The sequence below is a fragment of the Vulpes lagopus genome, chromosome 23, assembly GCF_018345385.1.
Source record: "Vulpes lagopus strain Blue_001 chromosome 23, ASM1834538v1, whole genome shotgun sequence".
In the NCBI taxonomy this organism is placed as follows: domain Eukaryota; kingdom Metazoa; phylum Chordata; class Mammalia; order Carnivora; family Canidae; genus Vulpes; species Vulpes lagopus.
In genome coordinates this window covers 42,379,308-42,400,378 of record NC_054846.1, presented here as the reverse complement: position 1 = coordinate 42,400,378, position 21,071 = coordinate 42,379,308, and the positions used below count along the sequence as shown (strand labels likewise).

The 21,071-nt window shown below is 37.4% G+C and overlaps 1 protein-coding gene across 3 annotated transcripts in view; it reads left to right on the top strand.

Annotated features, from left to right (window-relative positions):
• The window catches only part of SYT1 (synaptotagmin 1), a 533,799-nt gene that overhangs the window by 382,642 nt on the left and 130,086 nt on the right, over positions 1-21,071 (top strand). For 2 of the 3 annotated variants that reach the window (XM_041739097.1, XM_041739096.1), the window contains 3 exons: positions 1,649-1,771; positions 6,654-6,821; positions 10,073-10,240. In XM_041739097.1, coding sequence (XP_041595031.1) covers positions 1,649-1,771; positions 6,654-6,821; positions 10,073-10,240 — 459 coding nt within the window. The remainder of the gene's footprint in view (positions 1-1,648; positions 1,772-6,653; positions 6,822-10,072; positions 10,241-21,071) is intronic. The other variant, XM_041739098.1, reaches the window with a different exon arrangement.

Below are 21,071 nucleotides of genomic sequence, written 5' to 3'. Positions count from 1 at the left end.
TGGCTGAGTAGAGCCAAATTGGAAAATCCTGTCAATTTCAGTGCCATTTTGAAGCACCACAGAGAAATCTCTGTGTAAATGTATGAACAGTAAAGCTTTCACTCAGCAGAGAAGAGAGAGCACGAAATCTGGAAGGTCAGGAGAAGCTAGGTGATAGAGCTGCAGTCTGACGACTCATGCCTTTCTGAAATCCGGATATACTCCTGGCATTTGAGTTCGACAAGAATTCTCAGATTTGACTTGCTGACAGGGGTTAAAATTCCTTTACTTTATCATAGATACAAAGCATCCTGCCACATTGTCTTATTTTGACTTACACACCTATACATGAAAGGCAATAAAAATGCCATAACCAAAAACTATGGAAGAAGATTTGCATTATATATAAAAGCTGAGACCACTAAAATACAAAGAGTCTCTAGAAATCAATAAGAACCAAACAAAACAATAAAAAATTCAGCAAAGAATGTATACAAGCAGTTCCCAGAAGAACAAATACAATTGGTTACTATGAAGATTTTCAAATTTTTCCACTCACTAGTGGTCAGGGAAATGTAATTTTATCATTTTTAATTTTGAATAACTATGTATAGCTTTTTAAATTATTTTTTCCAATTCTCTAAAGCAGTAAGAATGCATATCCTTAGAAACAAAGCTCCTAATATTTACCATCTTTATAACCTTTGATTTTTTTCAGCAGAGTTGTTGAACTCAATGTGAAATACATTATCTATTTTTATGTTCAAAAGAGAGGAGCATTAGAATATATTTTGTGAAATAATGAGCTTTCTAGTATGTCAATTTACATTACACTAAGGTTTAGATGATGAAGAATACCCAGTTGGTCCAAACTGAGTTGAGAGTTCAGAACCATGATTTTTGTTCATTAACGCAAAATAAATGTTTATACTGATTTCAGCTTGACAAAATTGCAAACATAACTGCTCTTGTTTTTTGGTATCAAATAGACCCATAAATCAATTTAATTCAGCCTAGCTTTCTGTGGAGCTGTTATAAAAATAAAATGGTAAACTTAAACTGGAAGCGGGGTAGATTTTTCTCTCAACATGCATTTGCTGGTGGCATGTTTCTTCCACTTTTTCCATAACCATTATAAATGTATATGTGAAACTTAGGAAATGGAAATTCTTGGAGAATCACTCAGCTACCTTTCTCATAGGAAACAAGGCAAGAAAAGGCCACACATTTCATATAAATACTCCGCTGCATGTAACAATGGTGTTTTACATGATGCTTAGCTTAGATCTCTTTCAACTACATGAATGTGAAACCTGGCCTGGTTAATAGCATGTTTATCATACCTCTGAAAGAAGCGGTTTTAACCAAAGCCAAACATTTTACCAAAGTGGACATTTTCTTTGCAACAACTTTACATTTTTCGCTTGCAATATTCTGAGGGGCTTCTTCCATTGCTTTCATGTTGCTTGCTGATTGGGAAGAAAATTCCGTGCACCAGTGGAATTTTAAAAATCTATAAGCAGCAAATGTGAATGTGTGTCAGACAAATGGATTTCCAGCATCTTAGTGCTTGCTTCTAACAGCTTGGAAGTGTAACCACAGGCCCAGGTTGATGTGGGTTTCACTGAATTCACTTGAATTCACGTATCATTCGTTTCCCTACTCCTAGGCTCTAAAGGACGATGATGCTGAAACTGGATTGACTGATGGCGAAGAAAAGGAAGAACCCAAGGAAGAGGAGAAATTGGGCAAACTTCAATATTCACTGGATTATGATTTCCAGAATAACCAGGTCTGAGGGCTTGGGGGGGTGGGGTGGGGGTTGAATTCTAATTCCATTATGTTTTCTGAAATTACCAAGTAGGAATTGAAGCAAGATACTTCTTAAAACATTTCGTGTGCCGCGAGGGGAAAATGCAATTATCAAAGCTATTGATGAAATAATTTCTAAGTACAGGCAGTCCCCTACTTGCTAATTTAACCTCTGGTAATTAGAATTCACAGTATTCAACCGATTACATCTACTTATGGCACTTAGAGCAGGCAAGCAGAATACAAATGAACTTGGCAAGTAGTCCAGTCTGTTTCTGACGGCTCCCAGCCAGTCGGGCTCCCACTGGCCCATCAGCCTGAGCTCCAACAATCGCCCTTGGAATTCATGGCATTAGATCCAAACAGGGTGAGGAACTGTTGAGATAAACCACCATTCAACCAAAGCTTTATATTATTTTTTATTGGAGTTCAATTTGCCAACATATAGCATAACACCCAGTGCTCATCCCGCTAAGTGCCCCCCCAGTGCCCGTCACCCAGTCACCCCCACCCCCCGCCCACCTCCCCTTCCACCACCCCTAGTTCGTTTCCCAGAGTTAGGAGTCTCTCATGTTCTGTCACTCTCACTGATATTTTCACTCATTTTCTCTCCTTCCCCTTTATTCCCTTTCACTATTTTTTATATTCCCCAAATGAATGAGACCATATAATGTTTGTCCTTCTCCGACTGACTTATTTCACTCAGCATAATACACTCCAGGTCCATCCACATCGAAGCAAATGGTGGGTATTTGTCGTTTCTAATGGATGAGGAATATTCCATTGTATCCATAGACCACATCTTCTTTATCCATCATCTTTTGATGGACACTGAGGCTCCATCCACAGTTTGGCTATTGTGGACACTGCTGCTAGAAACATCAGGGTGCAGGTGTCCCAGTGTTTCCGTACATCTGTATCCTTGGGGTAAATCCCCAGCAGTGCAATTGCTGGGTCGTAGGGCAGGACTATTTTTAACTCTTTGAGGAACCTCCACACAGTTTTCCATAGTGGCTGTACCAGTTCATATTTCCACCAACAGTGCAAGAGGGTTCCCCTTTCTCCACATCCTCTCCAACATTTGTGGTTTCCTGCCTTGTTAATTTTCACCATTCTCACAGGTGTGAGGTAGGATCTCATTGTGGTTTTGATTTGTATTTCCCTGATGGCCAGTGATGCAGAGCATTTCCTCATGTGCTTGCTGGCCATGTCTATGTCTTCCTCTGTGAGATTTCTGTTCATGTCTTTTGCCCATTTCATGATTGGATTGTTTATCTCTTTGCTGTTGAGTTTAATAAGTTCTTTATAGATCTTGGATACTGGTCCTTTATCTGATACTCAACCAAAGCTTTAAAATGAAACCTGTTTGATAAGCGGTCAAAGATGAAAAATTGCCTGCCTTCCATGAATTTCAAAGGCAAGATGCCTTATGTAAATCACGAGACTGGGCAAAATTCCTAGTACCGTTGAGCTCACCATTCCAGGAATGCAGGCAACTTGAGGTCTAGTGCCTGTGACTGCTGCCCAAAAAGGGATAAGGAACTGACAACAGTAACCAGGCATTCCTGCTTCAATTTCTCAAAAAGCAGTGAAGCACCACCGAGATGAATGATAATATCAGCTACCTGTTACTAACCGCATGATGGAGGTAGCTCAAAGGACAATGTTAAGAATCTCTGTGTTTAAAAAAAAAAGAAAAGAAAAAAGTCTTCTAAGACCCATGAAACTGACCATGTCCCTTTATCTTCTGATCTGTTAAATGGAATAGCTAAATAAGAATTAGTGGAGAGGCGCCTGGGTGGCTCATTCAGTTGAGTGTCTGACTTGATTTCGGTCAGGTCACGATCTCAGGGTCCTGGGATCGGCCAGCAGTGGGGGGGGGGGGGGGGGGGGGGGCGCAGTGCTTGGAGGAGAAGGTCTGCTTGATGATTCTCTCTCCCTTGCCTCCCTGCCCCCCCCCCAGAGATGCTCGTGCTCTCTCTCAAATAGATAAAATCTTTAAAAAAATAAAATTAATGGAATCAGCTGAATTAGAGATTGGGCTCTTAAAATCTTTAGGACAGTGTCCTTGTCAGACAAGGTAGTTTTAACTCTGATTTGTTTTGCTTCACTCATTTTTTTTTGAATGAGGAAGAAGTGATAGAAATCAATACATTTACTACTAATGCCACTTGCCTTAATTATTTCCAGTTTGATGGGGAATGAACACTACATAAAACAAACTCCAGGGCTCAGCTTTGACAACCAAAGTCCGAAGTCAGTCACACTCTGAGAATTCTCTGCAGTTGCAAGAATTCTGGGTGCTATTTAGAAATCAACAATTTAAATAATGTCTTCACTCTCTGAATTTCCAAAGGGTTCCTCCTCATGGAGAATGTACTGATTCGCTCTACCACACTAAAAAAAAAAAAAAAATGTATAGCCCTGGTGAGTTATTTCATAATATATTCCAGAAAGCTGCATTTTTGTTACAGATACAAGCTTAGAAGTATGGATTTACACACATTTATAGATATACCATTTATAGTGAGTTAAATAGGGCATTTGAGATCATTTCTACCCCGGCTACCAAAATTTGGCAATCAGGAGTTGGTTGAGAGCAAAATTTCCTAATATTTACATATTCTGAGAAAGATAAAGGTCAACGTATATTATCTTAACATGTAACATTTCTTCCAGAAATGTAACATGACTTTAAATATTATCCAGTATTTTTTTCACTAATTTATTCTATTCATATTATCCAGTAGAAGTCTAGGGTTAGTCACCCTGGTTAGTCATAATTTTGAAACTTTAAAGTTAGCTTGAGTGCTTTAAGTATCATTTCATAAAGCATTTTTAAGAAAATAGCACTGATTTTTTTTCTCAAATATAATGAGTGCTTTCACTGTTCCCCCTCTGGCAAACATCATATTTTTTAAAAGGTATTTCATTCTGACGATCTAGAAGATCCCACCTGACGAAATATCTTTTTAATTAGTATGCATCGATTTTTCTAAGTGTTCCCGGCTAATCTGATTTATAAAATGATCCCTATGAGTCATGAAAGATAAAGTCTGAGGAACTTTATATATTAAGCTGTAATCAAATACACACGTTGGCTTACCAAAACTGAAGTCAACCCTGAAGTACTCTAAGTGAGAAGCTCTCCTGGCAGAAGGAAATGTGATACCGATACTGCAAGCACGAGAGTGGAGGGTGTAAAGTAACTCCACCCCTTATCACCAAAACATCCAAAAATCTTTGAAATGTAAGTCATCTAGGTTTAAAGAGTTTAGGTTATATCACTAGTGCATTCCCTGCCCCAAAGAACATTTATTTTAAGAAGCAAGAAGGAGAAAATAGAACCTTGCTTCTTCACATTGCCGTCTAAAGGCAAGTTGCAGCAAACACCAACTTAGCAAACCAAGAGACATATGTGCTTTTGTTAATCGTGTCTTTATAGTCTGACGTCTATTTTCGCTGTTTTTTTGACCATCTCTCTGTGTTTTGCTACAATCCAGCACTCTTACTGCTACTGTTGTATGATGATGTCACAGATATATTGAGCATTAAAATGGAAACATCCAGAGTACTGGTCCTGGTAAAAAATTAGGCCAACTAGCCAATGTGCTCTTACAAACATGGTGGGTCAGTTTTACAGAAAATGAATGTGTCCCCCCCCTTTATTTTAAAGGAAGTGAATTGTGTTTCTACTCTCTTTGGCGAAAAAAATATCACAGATTCAAATTTTCAGGCCTGATGTGAAAAGCTATAATGTAACTGCATTGACTGACAAGTAGAGATCTTGAATGCCTTTGAATAAAGGTCTACTTTTGTTTCCCATGTGAACCTAAACTGGTCTGTGATACAAAATGTCTGATGACAGGGCATCTAGAACAGCCCACCCACATCTTTTCATTTTCTTTGTGAAAACATTAACAATGCCAGCCTACACTAACATTCATAGTAAGATAGGAATGTATCACTGAGAAAACAGATATGGAGAAATCTCTGCATTTGAAGAAAATCAGAAACTTAGTCATTTAGCATTAAAAATCGTACCTGGAATCTCACTTTCACTTATGTGAAGCTGAAATTACACTTCTTTGATTCCACGTCCTATATTTAATTTCAGAATAAGTAACTATTTTACTCTAAGTTAAAATAAAAAGTAGGCAACATACAAATAAAGATCAAATATGATAGAAACTTCCACATCTTTTTATCTCAAAAGGCTACCCAGTTTCAAAGAAATTTCTATTTTGCTGGTCTGAAGCTTTGAGTTCAGAACAAAAATTTCCTACTTTTAATCATAGACCTGTTATCATTTAACGATTTATTTCCACTTACAAATCATGCCCTGAAAAGAAAATAATGCACAAGGACTTTTAGCAACTGGAAAGTTATTTGATTGCAATCCTTTTGCAAATATGAATTCCATATTTAACTGTAATCAGCAACCTTTTAAAAGCCTCTTTTGTGCTTAAAACCAGGCTTCCTAGAGCCTGCGTCTGTCGTAATTGGGTTTCTGAAGTCTACATGGCTTGCTTCACTTGCCTTCTGTGTTAATACCGGTAAGAGAAAAGTTTATTGAAAGCAAAGAGGAGGGGGATCCCTGGGTGGCGCAGCGGTTTGGCGCCTACCTTTGGCCCGGGGCGCGATCCTGGAGACCCAGGATCGAATCTCACGTTGGGCTCCCGGTGCATGGAGCCTGCTTCTCTCTCTGCCTCTCTCTCTCTCTCTGGGACTATCATAAATAAATAAAAATAAATTAAAAGGCAAAGAGGAGGAGAGAGAGATCACAATATCCAACACTGCGAACAAGTCCATCTTTTCCCAAAGGTCCACCAATGTTTGTTTGCTGTATTCTCTCATTTCAGCTGCTGGTAGGGATTATCCAGGCTGCCGAGCTGCCCGCCTTAGACATGGGGGGCACATCTGATCCCTATGTGAAAGTGTTTCTGCTGCCCGATAAAAAGAAGAAATTTGAGACAAAAGTCCACCGAAAGACCCTTAATCCTGTCTTCAATGAGCAATTCACTTTCAAGGTATTTTTTTTTTTGTACTTACTAATAACTTTTCCTCTGTGGTTCTTAAAGACAGATCTCATCCTGACATGTCCATAGACATGCACATAGCCATGCGATCAGAGGCTCACAAATGAGTCTATTCAGAATATTTAAAATTCTTATCTTCAGTCCCCTGAGGATCCTACACTGCATTTAGATTTGGTCAAAGTAGGATTCAGCTCAGCCATTTCGGAATGGAATATAGATTGGAATACGACAGGGATGTTATTCACATCTAAAAAGGGAGGTCGGCTTCAAGTGAGCAAATGGACTTGGACATTGCCCCCTCTCTGAAAGAAAGCCAAAGCACTAATGAAATTATCATTTTTCTAAGTCTCAAAGTTCCTGAGAATAAATCACAATCACAGAACAAAGCAAAGCTGTGCTCCACTGTTTAAATGGTACAAATTGGTTTTACTCTCACTGCAAAATTCTGGGTGTACAGGGGGCAATCCAAGCACACAAAACCATTCTTAACCTATCAATAAAAAGAAGAGGAACCTATTGTCTTCCTGCATTTCTAGTATTTTCCCTTGACTCTCATTTCTTCCCTAGTGTTCTTCATCTTGTTGAGACACCTCAGTTGACAAACAGTAACAAAGAGATTCTGGCCATATAATAATACTTGGACAGGAAAATGTGCTCTGCGAGCCTCAGGCAACTCTGCATACACAAGCTCTTGTCTCGAAGTCATGCGTAAAAACAGTTCTTTGGTAGCTATCTTTAATATGTGAAAAAAATTTTTAATGCATTACTTAAAATAATACATTTCTGAAAAATGAAAGGTCTGTGAATATGCCAGCAGGCAGATTCAAAATCACTCATCTATTAGTCAGGCTTCGCAACAGCATGTGCCTCATGTTGGCAAATACTGCGTATAAAATAAATGGATGAAACTGAGGGCATGAGTCATTTTCTCGAGCCTTGTTTCCAATTTCATAAAAGAGCAGTGTCTTTCTATTCACTCTGAAATTTGAGGTTTTAAGTCAAAATGATCCCCAATGTACTGTTAGTAATCTTACCTAAAAAACTACACTATTCTATGTCCAGAAAGCTCATTCTATGCCCACAGTAACAATAAAAACGTTCTGAAATTACTCAGCTTATGAAGAACTAATCACCATGGCCAAAACACCACAAAATGAAAATAAAACTAATAAAATATTGCAAATGGTAATCACACTCATACTATTTGACTATGTTTTAATCTTAATTTAAGGTCAGCAGTTTCTAGCCACAATTTAGCAAGCAGAGTCTTAAATTATTTGAAATACTAGGGAAGCTTTCTGTTTTGAGTTACCTGTATGTTAACTCGAAGGAAGAAAAAAAAATGTATTGCTACAACTTGATGAGCTTCTGCGGCTTCAAGTTTAATTACTGAAATTTTTTAAATGCCTCTAAAATTTTATCAGGTTCCATTTTATTTCAAGAACGTTGATCAAACCATAAATCAATCCAAAGTGTAATATATTTTGATACACTTAAGGACCACGCTGCTGTTTCCAAAGAATTGCTTAATTTCGCCAGTAAATGCTGTAGATTATGCATCTTGAAATGCCAATAGGCAAGATGATAGAAGAACAGAAGCGTAATAGTTTAAAGAGGATCAGCTTTAAAATGGAGTTAAAATCCACTTGACACGAACTTGACATGCTCCAACCTAAATGGTTCTTTGCCTCAAAACAAACTCCCACCTGAAGGAGCTACTAATCATTCGAATCGCAAATACAGAAGTGCCTACTGTGTTAGCACCGTGCTAAATACCTCAGGTATTCATTCAGCCTCAAACAGCCTTGTGAAGTGGGCTCTATTATTATCACTATTTGGTACATGAATATTGTGAAGTTGATTCACTTGTCCCGGGCCTTTCAGCTGGAAAGTGGGAAAACCTAGGCCCAAGCCAGCCTAACACCAAGACAAGTCCAAGAATGTTTGGACTAACGTTCTTTCAGTAGAATCACCAAAAAATCCAGGGTGATTTCAGAAATAATATGAAATTTTAAAAGTTTATCCTCATTTCCTCATTCTAAAATTCATCTCTTCCTTTGAAATCAGTGGTTTGGAGGGGTTTATTTTTTTTCTTCTAAAATGGAAAAAGTATTGTTCCTATATTTTAATCAAAGTATTTTAATCAGACTCCAAATAGATGACAAATAAGTGACAAAAAAACAAACTCTTAAACTAAAATTTCTTATACATATATGGTCAAATATGCTTCCCTAACCTTCCCTTAATATACAGAGTTCACGGAGAAATGTGTGATGGAGCAAAGACAACCATTTACACTGATAAATAAAAATTGATTGAAACTTCAATACAAGTCTAAACAATTTCTTAATTAGGCATTTCTACCCAGTTACTGAAGTGTAGCTTACTTAGAATGCACTACTTTCTCTGCATATTAAAAATGTCACTAATAAAAATCCCAACCCATAGCATCTATCCCAGATCTTTCTGAACAGCTGGAGAATTCATTAGTTCTTGGCCTTTTGCCATGACTCATCCTAAAGTGTCATACCTAAGAATGAATTTCAAGATCTATATTACAATGCATCTCTGATACTCAAAATATCAATTTTCTAGTCAGCTCTTGTCAATCAGTAAATTATTTTAGGCAATAGGTGAGGCAACTTGTGAATTTCATTTAAATCCTTTCTGACTTCTAGCACGTCTTTTCCTAAATTACTGCTCCATTCAACTGTGGCATCCAAATGGCTCGAAAGAGTTAACAGAACTTTTGAAGCAAGTTTTGTACCCCAAATAAGCTATACCCTGACAATGTAACTAATCATAACAATGATTAGAAAAATCTTCTACAAGTAAAACTCACACGGTCAAATGCAATTAAGCTTGGTTTATTCTTCTATTAAACAAATTCCCACCTGAAAGAGCTACTAATCATTCAAATGATAAATATTTAAGTGCCTACTGTGTGCCAACACCACTAAACCTTAAAGTGTTCATAGCATGACTAATAGCAAGACTTATTATCCTTAATGCTAACAGCTTCAAGAACTTTAGGATAAAGTAATAAAAATGACTATGGCTAAGTCTCTATTTTTCTCCTAACTTAAGCCTTGAGCTTCAAGTGATTCACTTAAAAAAAAAAAAAAGCATGATTATCCCGTTTTGTTTATCCAGCTTGAGTATTAAAATTAAATACTGTAAACAAGTAACCTGTTTTAAGCTTTTTTGTGACCAGACTTTTATCTTCACCTCTTTTTATTTAGGTGCCGTACTCAGAACTGGGAGGCAAAACCCTGGTGATGGCTGTGTATGATTTTGATCGTTTCTCCAAGCATGACATCATTGGGGAATTTAAAGTCCCCATGAACACAGTAGATTTTGGTCACGTAACTGAGGAGTGGCGCGATCTGCAAAGTGCGGAGAAGGAAGAGGTAAGGAAAACATTAGCATTTTTAATATGACAAGCTGTACTTGCCAGTTGCTCCTCACATTATAACCTACTGAGAGACGCTCTCTACGAAGGATGATATGGGCCTCCAGCTGCTGACAGCTGGCAAAATAGGGTTAAGGGATTGCATAACCTCATTAAAAAGTATACAGGTCTTCTGGGTCTTATTTGAAAGAAAAGAGAAAGATTTATGCACTGTGTCTATTGATAATTCCCTGGACACACACACACACACACACACACGCCCATTATCTGCTACTAAAAAGCTTACAAAATGCCAGACATGCACACATCTACTTTTTTAAAAGGACAGTGAAAAATCATCTTATTCTTTGTATTTTTCCACAATCATTTTGTGTTTTCTACATAGGTTATGTAGCTATTAAACAGAAATAAAAGAGCACTTTTCCCTTGATTATTTCTGCATACCACAGACTGTTCATTGTTTCTCCTACAGATATCAGAGCATGATGGGTGGAATATCAAATATAATTCACAAAGGCTGATATTAAAATCCATTTTTTAAATGACTCACATTCTTATAGTACTCTTCACATTGTTTTTTTCCCCAGTTTTAATAGTTCAGCCCAGAATTTTTCTGTGATTTAAAATGGGAAGTTAAATATCCTTAGTGCATTTAAACTACATAATAATCAATTCTATTTGATTATGCTATGCCTGCCTCATGCTTTTCTGTGCAAATATCTCAACAGGCCAATATCAGAAAGGCAAACAAGTCTAGCTTCTCTGATTTCCTAAGGCGACTCCTTTTCTAGCCATTTTTTGGGTCCTGACAATCCCTTGGGGAGATCATACACCCATGGGATTGTCAACAGCCTCCATCCTTCAGGATCCCTAAGACTGTGTAAGGTGTGATCACTTTGAGTCCACTAGGGAGATCAAAGAGTGGCTCAAGCCTTCTGAGAAACTCAACCAAGCCTATCACCTGGGAGTCCTCTCAACCTAATATTTTCTGGGACCAGTGTAACTAAGTGAGGCTTTAGAGCAGGTTTGTTGATTGCTATACCGAAATCAAATCTTATTAGTGCTCTAAGATTATTATGTGGTTGTAAAAAAGGAATAAAAAGTATTTGAGTTAAGCTCTACTTTCCTTTTGGAAAGAAAGATATATAACTTAACCAAATATATTAGTTTAAATTAGATTCTTGGATATTGAAATGAATTTAGTCCCACTGTGGATATTCAAAAACCACCCAAGAATAATATTGAGTTTTTAAATTTTGTTATTTTTATAAGTAGTTCTTCTTTGAGTGAACTAATATCAATATCAAATCCAACATCTCTTTGAAAATAATCACTTGATTATAATGTTTCTAATCATTTCACAAAGTAATGAGTTGTTTCATTGAATTTTTATATTTCATTGAAATGTTTTACTCTGTAAATGCCTTGCAGTTGGGGTGCAAAGTGGGACTGTAACAAATATTAACCAAAGGGTTTTCATTAGCTGATTGGCTAATGGTTAGCTTGTTGGTTAAGTGTTGAAATATGACTCACTCAGGGCACCTGGGTGGCTCAGTTAGGTTAAGCATCTGCCTTCAGCTCAGGTCATCATCTCAGGATCCTGGGATTGAACCCCATGTCCTTGGACTCCCATTCAGCAGGGAGCCTGCCTCTCCCTCTTCCTCCACCCCTCTCCTGCTCATTCTCTCTCTCTCTCTCTCTCTCTCTCTCTCTCAAATAAATAAAATCTAAAAAAAAAGAGACCCACTCATGTTTCAAAATGGCTCCTGGCCCACAGTTTCTGGCTCATACCCCTCACTTTCACCTGATAACTATCAAGTGATGGTGGTATTCCAAGATCACACTGGACTGGGTTTCTGAAAAGCTGACCAGTATTTTTGCCTGAGTTAAGAAAATGAAAGCCATTGAGCGGTTTTCCTCTTTCAAAAATTCTCTGAATATGGGCAGAGTTTGAGACTTGGCAGTAAGCTGACAGGCTTACCTCTAAAATCTAAAAGAGTAGATAGACTGCCTCCAAAGAGTCACATTTTTCTTCTCACCCTCTTACTTGCCCTCTTCTTTCTCTCTTCTGTGTTTCTTCTTCATGTCTTCTCTCCCTAAGACTTTTTGTAGCCCAACTCATTCAAAAATATTATGTGGATATTTACTATACATTGCTACATTTCTGGAACTGTGTAGGTACTAAAGAAAGTGAAACAACATCACTTTTTAAAGAAAGTGAGAGCTCCTGCTCTCATGGTGTAGTGTGGTCTCCTCGTCCTTCCCCATGTTAGTGTTTGCCTTGTTTATTGTCAGTGACCCTGGTTTCTGGAAAAGTCATCTTGGAGATCAACCACTCCTGGGTTTCAATTCTGATGAGTCCATTTACTAGCTCAGAGAAGTTGGACATATCACTTAAGCTCTCTAAAATTCAGTTTTTTGATCAAGAAAGTGGTTTAACATTATCTACCCCTTGTTTTCAGATTAAGTAGGACAGAGTATAAAGTGCCTGGTATAGAGCCCAATATGTGGGAAGTGTTCTGCAAGCAAGAGATCTCCCATTCTTTCTTCTTGGCCACTCTTTTGTGTTCTCTTTCACTCTGTGTTTTTACCTTCCTATTCATTCTGGCCTTTCCCCTCTATCCAAATCTACTTCTCTCCTTTTTCTCATCACCATTGTATTTACTGAATGTCTCTGCAAGTTTTTAATGGGAAATAATTCTATAAGTACATTCTTAAGCTCCTGAGACTTCCCTCATTGATATCTACTTAGGAATAGTAATTTTTGGTTTGAAGTTGAGTGACTATTTTCTTTTATCATGTTATAGGAAGTCTCATAAAACAGATATCTAGCTTACAAAGTATCTCTGGATGACTAGAACCAGGTATAAACTTCTCATAATAAATGAAGTGAGATTCCAATCACATTTTTTTTACCTGAAGAATTATTCTTGCTGATATATGCTCTATTTTTTTTCATGCTACTGTCCATTAACTGCAGAAAATTATAGTTGTGTGAATGAATTGCAGTCTTAAATTGACTTTGGTTCTCACAATTTTAAAGATATTGTTTTTCCGTTCTACATGAACAATTCTTCTCATGATTTTCATTTTTCTTTCATCTCATAGTGTTAAGTATTATTTTTAATATCATAATGAATGGAAGATATCTACAAAAGAGGGGAAAAAAGAATTCAAGAAACAGCTTTGGAATCTAGAAACTGAACCATTCATCACAGTAGTCTGGTTCAGGGTGACAACTGGATTTAAATGGGTTAAATCCAATGCACTGAGATCCAACCCTGTGATTTTTGGCTTTGTTGCCAGAAAGCTGAAAAATATAAAAGTCATAAGATGATGAAGCAACTATGCAAGTTAAAAATTTGTTATTTTAGCGATCAACTAAATGTGCAAGCGATTTGGGAAGGAGCCTTACCTGAAAGCTACCAAACACATGTTGAAAACGTAAGGTGTGTCAAAGAGATTAGCTACGCCAGGAAGAGCCCTAGCAAGCACATGGCTCCCAATGGTAGATTCTAGCCCTTAGGGAAAGCATTTCTGGTTAGGTTTCCATTCTGACTTGATAAGTTTCTCTGACAGAATCAAAGCCACCTTATTGGTTTAAGTTCACCCACATTCTCTCTCCTTCCACCTCCCAACAGATGAAGATGGAATTTGACTTTACGGACCACTAGATCTTTTTCTTCCTTTTGTTTCTTTAAAACAGAAATGTATATCCTCGGAGTGGAGAGACAGTAACATAAAACTTATTTTCCCTTTTTTTTTAGAATAGAGTCTCAAAAAACATCCTTTTACAAAAGGTTTTTAGACACTTATTTGCAAAATGTTTCTAGCATGTATAACTTCAGGCTATGTTCTTGAGATATTCTTCTTAATCATTCAAAAAATATTGATGCCACCCACAAGTCAAACCTGAACCCAACCTTCATGCTTTTAGAATAGTCCATTAATGTGAGACAGCTGCTTAATTTTTTCAGATGGTACAATCAATGGCTATCATTCCATTTTTCTTTTTAAATTTTATTTATCATTTAGAAATTGTCTCAGTTCTGTACCCCAGCATCATCTGTAGTCCAGCATCTTTAGAGCACTTAGATTCTTTTTATCATTTTGTCCCTAATTTTACTTTTAACCCCCATGGCTTCCACTATTATTTATCTCTAAAGACAGCATAAGAAATAGATACTACCAGAAAACAACTGAGGGTTTTTTGATTTTCAAGTAAGTCTAGCTTATGACTTTACCAGTACTATTCTTTTTCCTCCATTAGAGAATAAGTCTATCACCTCTGCTTTGTGTAGAATTCATTAAAGAGTGATTTTTAAATGAGATTCTGTAATCCAGTGCAAATGGAAAAAAAATTGATTGCTGAATTAAAGCTAGTTGGGACATAATTTAATTAGTACCCAAGCAGAAGGGAAGAGAAACTACTTTAGTGCCTTAATAGAAAATCAATTTTGCAACAAAATTTCACATTTTTAAGCCTAATTAGAAAAACATTTACTTCACAGGAAAGCATTTGGACAATACATATTCAGTCAAATGGCAAAAGCTGTTCAGCATCCAATGGTAAATTACTTGATATTTCTTTGGAATGGGTTAAACTCATCATTCCTTATGACATATTTTATGTCCAAAGATCATAAAAGAACTGATGTTATTTCTAAGTATACTTAGCAGTCAGATGGTAACTCATGCCCTCTGAGAGTCTCTGCACAATAAATCAATGCCCTGAATGAAAATCCTCACAAAAGGTTAACTGGTGGAATTTTAAACATGGATGCCAATAAGAACCTTCCTCGTCATTCACAAACTATCTCATTAGAGAAATCCAGCAAAGACACTTATTTTGATCCATAACATTCCAGAACTTATATTTATTTGTCTTTGCTTCCTTGTGCATCTTTCCCCCTTCCCTTTTCACCCCTGCCCAGACTCTAAGCTTCATCCCAACAGTGGCCATATCTGTTGTTCCCCACTATGAAACCAGTTTGATCACAGAAGCAAGCACATAGTAGGTGTGCAAAAATATATTTTTTAAAGATGTATTTATTTATTTATGATAGACAGAGAGAGAGAGAGGCAGGGACACAGGCAGAGGGAGAAGCAGGCTCCATGCCGGGAGCCCGATGCAGGACTCGACCCTGGGTCTCCATGATCGCACCCTGGGCCAAGGCAGGCACCAAACCACTGAGCCACCCAGGGATCCCCCCAAAATATTTTTATCGAAGGAATAGAGGAAGGTGTTTATTATGCTGTGAGATGTTTCAAAATTCTCTTCTGAAAGTCCATATCAATAACAGTAATTCTGGGGATGCCTCACGGGCTCAATCCCTTATTAAGCATCTGCCTTGGGCTCCGGTCATGATCCCATGTCCTGGAATCAAGCCTCACATCAGGCTCCCTGCTCCATGGAAAGCCTGCTTCTCCCTCTCCCTCTGCTTGCTGCTCCCCTCTGTATGTGTGTTTGCTCTCTGTGTCAAACAAAATCTTTAAAAAATAATAATAGTAATTCTATTCTTGTATAAATGAAGTCCAGAGTTTCTGAAAGCTCAATAACAAAATATCCTAGCACTAAACGATGAAAATTGTTTGATGCCTTTTGAGTATTTTGATCTGTTTTTTAAAGATTTCATTTATTTACTTGAGAGAGAGAGTGAGCGTGCAAGTGAGTGGGGGTAGGACAGAGACAGAGAATCTCAAGCAGACTCCATGCTGACCATGGGGTCCAATGCAGGGCTCTATCTCATAACGCATGAGATCATCACCTGAGTCAAAACCAAGAATTGGATGCTTAACCAACTGAGCCACCCAGGCACCCCAGTCTGTTTCTTTTAAAAGAGAGGCAGTTAGATGCTTAGCCAGACCACTGTTGTTACTGCTTTTGTTGATGGTCATAAAAATGACAGTTGCTTTTGTTAAGGTTTATTCAGTATGTCGTTCTTTTTAACCTTCTTGTCATCCTGTTTCAATGATGCAGAGAGAGCTTGCAGTTTAGCTTAGTTTAACATTATCTAAAGTTAAGACTTAAATCTATGATGTTAGTCTCTGCTTGCAAAATGGAAATTTACTGAGAAGGAAGTGGAAAAGAATCAGCTCCAAGGAGAATTCAAAGAATATAAACAAATATCTAAGTTTATCATGGAGTATTTATTGCTAGTTAGATTTATAACAGAGTAGGTATGATACAGTGGTACTGAGTTGTCTTATATTAAGACCATGGTATATTTTAGTGCATTTAGTATGGGACTTGAAATATAATAATTCCATTTCAACTATTACAAAACTAGAGTTGCCTTTGATTTTTTGGTATGCTTTTGGCCATAGCTATGGTTTACTTGATTTTGAGTCTTTGGTCAGAATCTCAAATCATAACTATATTGCTATGCATAGTAAGTATTATCTGCTCCACGATGTGGTTTCTGAGAACATCATAGGAAAAAGCAAGTAACTTGAAATATCCCTCTAGTGTGTAGTGTATAATTTGATTGCCTTTCTAGTTAAAAAGACTTTTCATGCACAAATGGACAAAACCAAATTCTCACTTCACTGAGTTTCTAAATGAAAATTTAATATCATTTTATTTTTCATTATGAATCCTCTAGAAAAGTAACCTAAATTTAGACTTTAAAGAATGAAATTGGAGAAATGAATGGGAGACTGAATATTTTCAAAATACCCTTTGATGACCTTGCATTGTCATAGTTTAACCTGCTGCATTACCCTCCCCTTCACAACTCTCACCACCCAGACACCCATGCTTTCATTTCCAAAATTCACATTCATTAAAACTTACTTTAACTTCTCTACCTAAGCTATAGACATAAGTAATAGTAAAAGCTACCTTTTATGAGTGTCCACTGAATGCCAACAAAAGTAATTCTCACAGCACTCTTCAAAACTGGCGTTATTATATCTGTTTTACAAAATAAAGGGATAAGACCTGAAGCCAAGCAAAGTCTAAGCAATTTCACCAAGTTCATACAACCAATGCCAGAGCTAAAATCCGAACACAGGTCTCAAGCCTGTACGCTTTCTGTTTAAACATACCATCTTCATTAGACAATCTTTTCCAGTCTTTTCAGCCCCAAAATATACCTGTAAATTCTTTTTTTTTTTTTGTAAATTCAAATGCAAAAACAGAAAACTAACTGATGCATACTAGTTTTTCTCAGCTTTGGCCTTTTTTTTCCCCCAGAGTCTTGACATTTGGTCAGTTTTTTTGACAACTTGCAACTGGTTAAAGCCTCCATATATATTTTCCCTCTCAAATTTATAATACATTGCAAATGTATGTAACATAGCAAAAAAAAAAAAAAAAACCAGCTCTAGCATTTTGTTACTTCTTAATATTTCACAAATACTCAGCATGAATTCCTGCCCAAGATACAAAGTCTTAAATACAAAGGTACTCATTAACACAAACATGTTATTATTTACTCATGAGTGCTAATGAATTTAATGAAGGCAGAAGGATTTTGCTTTCCATTTTAAAAAAATTCTTCATTAAATAGAATGTAAACTCCCATATATTCATTTAAAATATATTGAGTATCTGTGAAATCAGTATATAAAAGTATATTGTAAAGTGTATGAAGTATATAAAACACAAAATTAAGCATCACATATGGGAAGTGGCAACAATAGTAAAAAAAACTTTATAATGCAAAATTACAAAAGCTTCAGGAAGAGTCAAGTAAGAAGTATAAATTCAAATGTACCATATGTTTTAAACAAGAAAAGGTATGGACAGGGAAGCTCCACTGAAGACTTGAAAAACGTGAACCAGTCTTTAAACAGGAGAATTTGAATAGGCAGAAAGAAATGGAGGATGCCCTCCAGAAGTGAAAAAAAAGATCAGCAAAAGCAAATTTAAAGAGCTGAAACTGCCAATGACAGGCCCGCTAAGAGTGAAGTGAAAGCCTGAACAGATAACCTCCAACCGAATAAATGAGACTCGAGTAGTTTAGTGACAGTTTGTCCCTTAAATATCAGCCCGATGAATCTAGACTTGGGTCCCTAAGTGAAGCTTGTTCTTCCCAAAGATTAAGAGTTGGAATAGGAGGGCAGCCTGGGTGGCTCAGCGGTTTAGCACAGCCTTCGGCCCAGGGCGTGATCCTGCAGACCCAGGATCGAGTCCTGCATCAGGCTCCCTGCATGGAGCCAGCTTCTCCCTCTGCCTCTGTCTCTGCCTCTCTCTCTCTCCTCTGTGTATTCTCATGAATAAATAAATAAAATCTTTAAAAAAAAAAAAAAGAGTTGGAATAGGTGACCCAGACCCACATCTGCGCCAGACACACTACTAACTGCTTTTCCCACACTATTTCATGTAATTCTTGGGGGCAGTCCTATGGGGCAACTCTTCTTACCCCTATTTCACTTAGTAGAAAATATAATTTGCCCAAGGCCACCCAGAAAATAAAACAACAGAGCACAGATTTAGACTCAGTTCGGCCTGAATCAGCGGCCCGTTTTCTCTCTACCATATTGCCACTCAGTTGACTAAAGTTCAGTGAGTACAAGGATGCTGTCTATCTCATTTACCTGATCTCCAGGACCTAGCACTGCATCTTGAACATCCAAAGTCCTTAATTGTTTCCAACTGAATTGAACAAATTAGAATCAAATGAGAATTTTCTTTATCAACATACATCCTGAGTTTTACCACCTTCAGGGAAGTCATGTTTGAAGGATGCCCAGGTCTCCGTATGGTACTTTTGAATTCTATTTCCTCTCTCCAGAAGTCTTTCTTAGTGTACAGTACATTCTTTTCTCCTCGATAGTGACTTGTTTTTGTCTCCACAAGGTAATTTTTTACCTTCACCTTTGCCATAAACTAATTAGGGTCAAGTAGGAGTTGATGATCAAATTGAGGAAAATAGTTTTAGTTACTGTGGTAAAATACAGAGGATGAATGCTCTTGTAAGATTTATATTCTGACTCTGACCAAAATGTTTTGAACATCGGCATGATTTTGTGGCCTCTCAAGTGGGTCACCATGGGAAAAATTATTAGGAGATACAAGTTCTGACACATACAATACTAAGGAATCCAACTGTTTTAATAGAAACTGATTTAGGGGTTAGTTTTCCTTTTAACTCAAAGAATATAAGGGTTTTCAGTTAAGTTTAGATTAAAGCAAAGTGGTTGGAGGTATAGATTTTTGAATATGGATTGGTAGAGCAGCAAGTGAAGAGTGGGAGTCGAAATGGGAACAAACAGAAAACCGAAGAATGAGAAAAAGAACACAGATCAGAGCAGTCTTGCCTACATCAGGTTTATTACTGAAATAGTGAAGAGGTTTTTGAGTGGGAAACGTGACTGATGCAGGAGAATGTCTTAGTCTGTTGTGACCTCCATCTTCCACACAGTTGGATCCTTTGCAATGTAATCCTTTCTGGAGGAGTTTATCGTATGTTTTGGAACACTTTTTTATTATCTTGTTTGTGAATTCTTCACACTAAATGTTTTTACCTTCTCTCTTACTCCTACCACACTCTAAGCAGGCCAAATGTTTGTACTGTGAAATCTGTAATCCTTACAATCTGTTACTCTGCAAGTAGATGAAATGTCAGCAATGGAGTTGTACTATGTGTAGTACAGAATAAAGGAGAATGAGAACTCACTGAAAAACATGAGCTCGAATAATTAAAAGATAAAAGAGAAGGGGCACCCCCCACCCACACTTGTTTTAAACAAGGCTAAACGTTTTTTTATGAATTTTACAAACAAGAGTCTTTAAATCATTTTTAATTTTATTAACTTATTCTCTTATTTACTCAACATATATATAGAAAGCCCCTTTTATGAGCCAGGGACCAGGCTAGTTTGCAAGAATGCAATGGTGAAGGAGACAGACCCATTCAGCTTAGTCAGTTATACTTTAATGGTGAAACAGCACTGTAGGGGAGATTTAAAGCTCTGGCCCTGGACTCAACCTACCCAGACCCAACCATGACTCCCCTTGCTACTGGTGTGTCCTTGGGCTTGTTACTTAACCCTTCTGTAAAATGGGTTATTACCTACCTGCATGAGCTATCGTACACTCCAAACGAGAAAATTCACATGAAGCATGTAGAATAATTCTTGGCACCTAACAAACTCAAATAAATGTCATTTTTATTATTGGGAACACAGACCGGTGCCCTTCTTTCCTTGTCAGTAGAAAAACCATTGCTCTGACCTGTATCTTTCGTCTTACGAAGAGAGTTGGACAGACTAAGGGTTCAGAGAGCTTTCACTGTCATGCATGTTTTAATAAAAAGGAGGTATCTGAGCTTAGACCCCATGTCTGAGAGACTGTGGGGCATGGAAAGAGAGCATAAATGATAACGCAGGGTAAGACTTACCATGCAGGAGTGGAAGGTGGCATAACACAACATGGCTCCAATGACTGTGCACTTCTCAATGCCCTGACACCACAAAAAAGAACTCAAAGCTCAGGCGCTCCTATAAGCCAAAAAAACTGACCATGACTAGTGTTTGCAAGGATGTGGAAAAATCAAAACCCTCATGCATTTCTAGTGGGAAAATAAGATGGGGTAGCCACTTGGGAAAAACAGTTTAATAGTTCCCCAAAATATTAAATGGAGAGTCATTATATGACCCAGCAGTTCAACTCCTGAGTATATACTCAAGAGAAATGGAGACACATGGCCACACACACACACACACACACACACACAAAAACCTGCATGAGAATGTTCACAGCAGTATTTTTCATAATTGCCAAAAAGTAGAAAGCACTCAAATTTCCATCAGCTGGTAAGTAGTGTAAACATGCTAAATCCACACAACAGAATACTTTTCAGCCACACACCAAAAAAGGA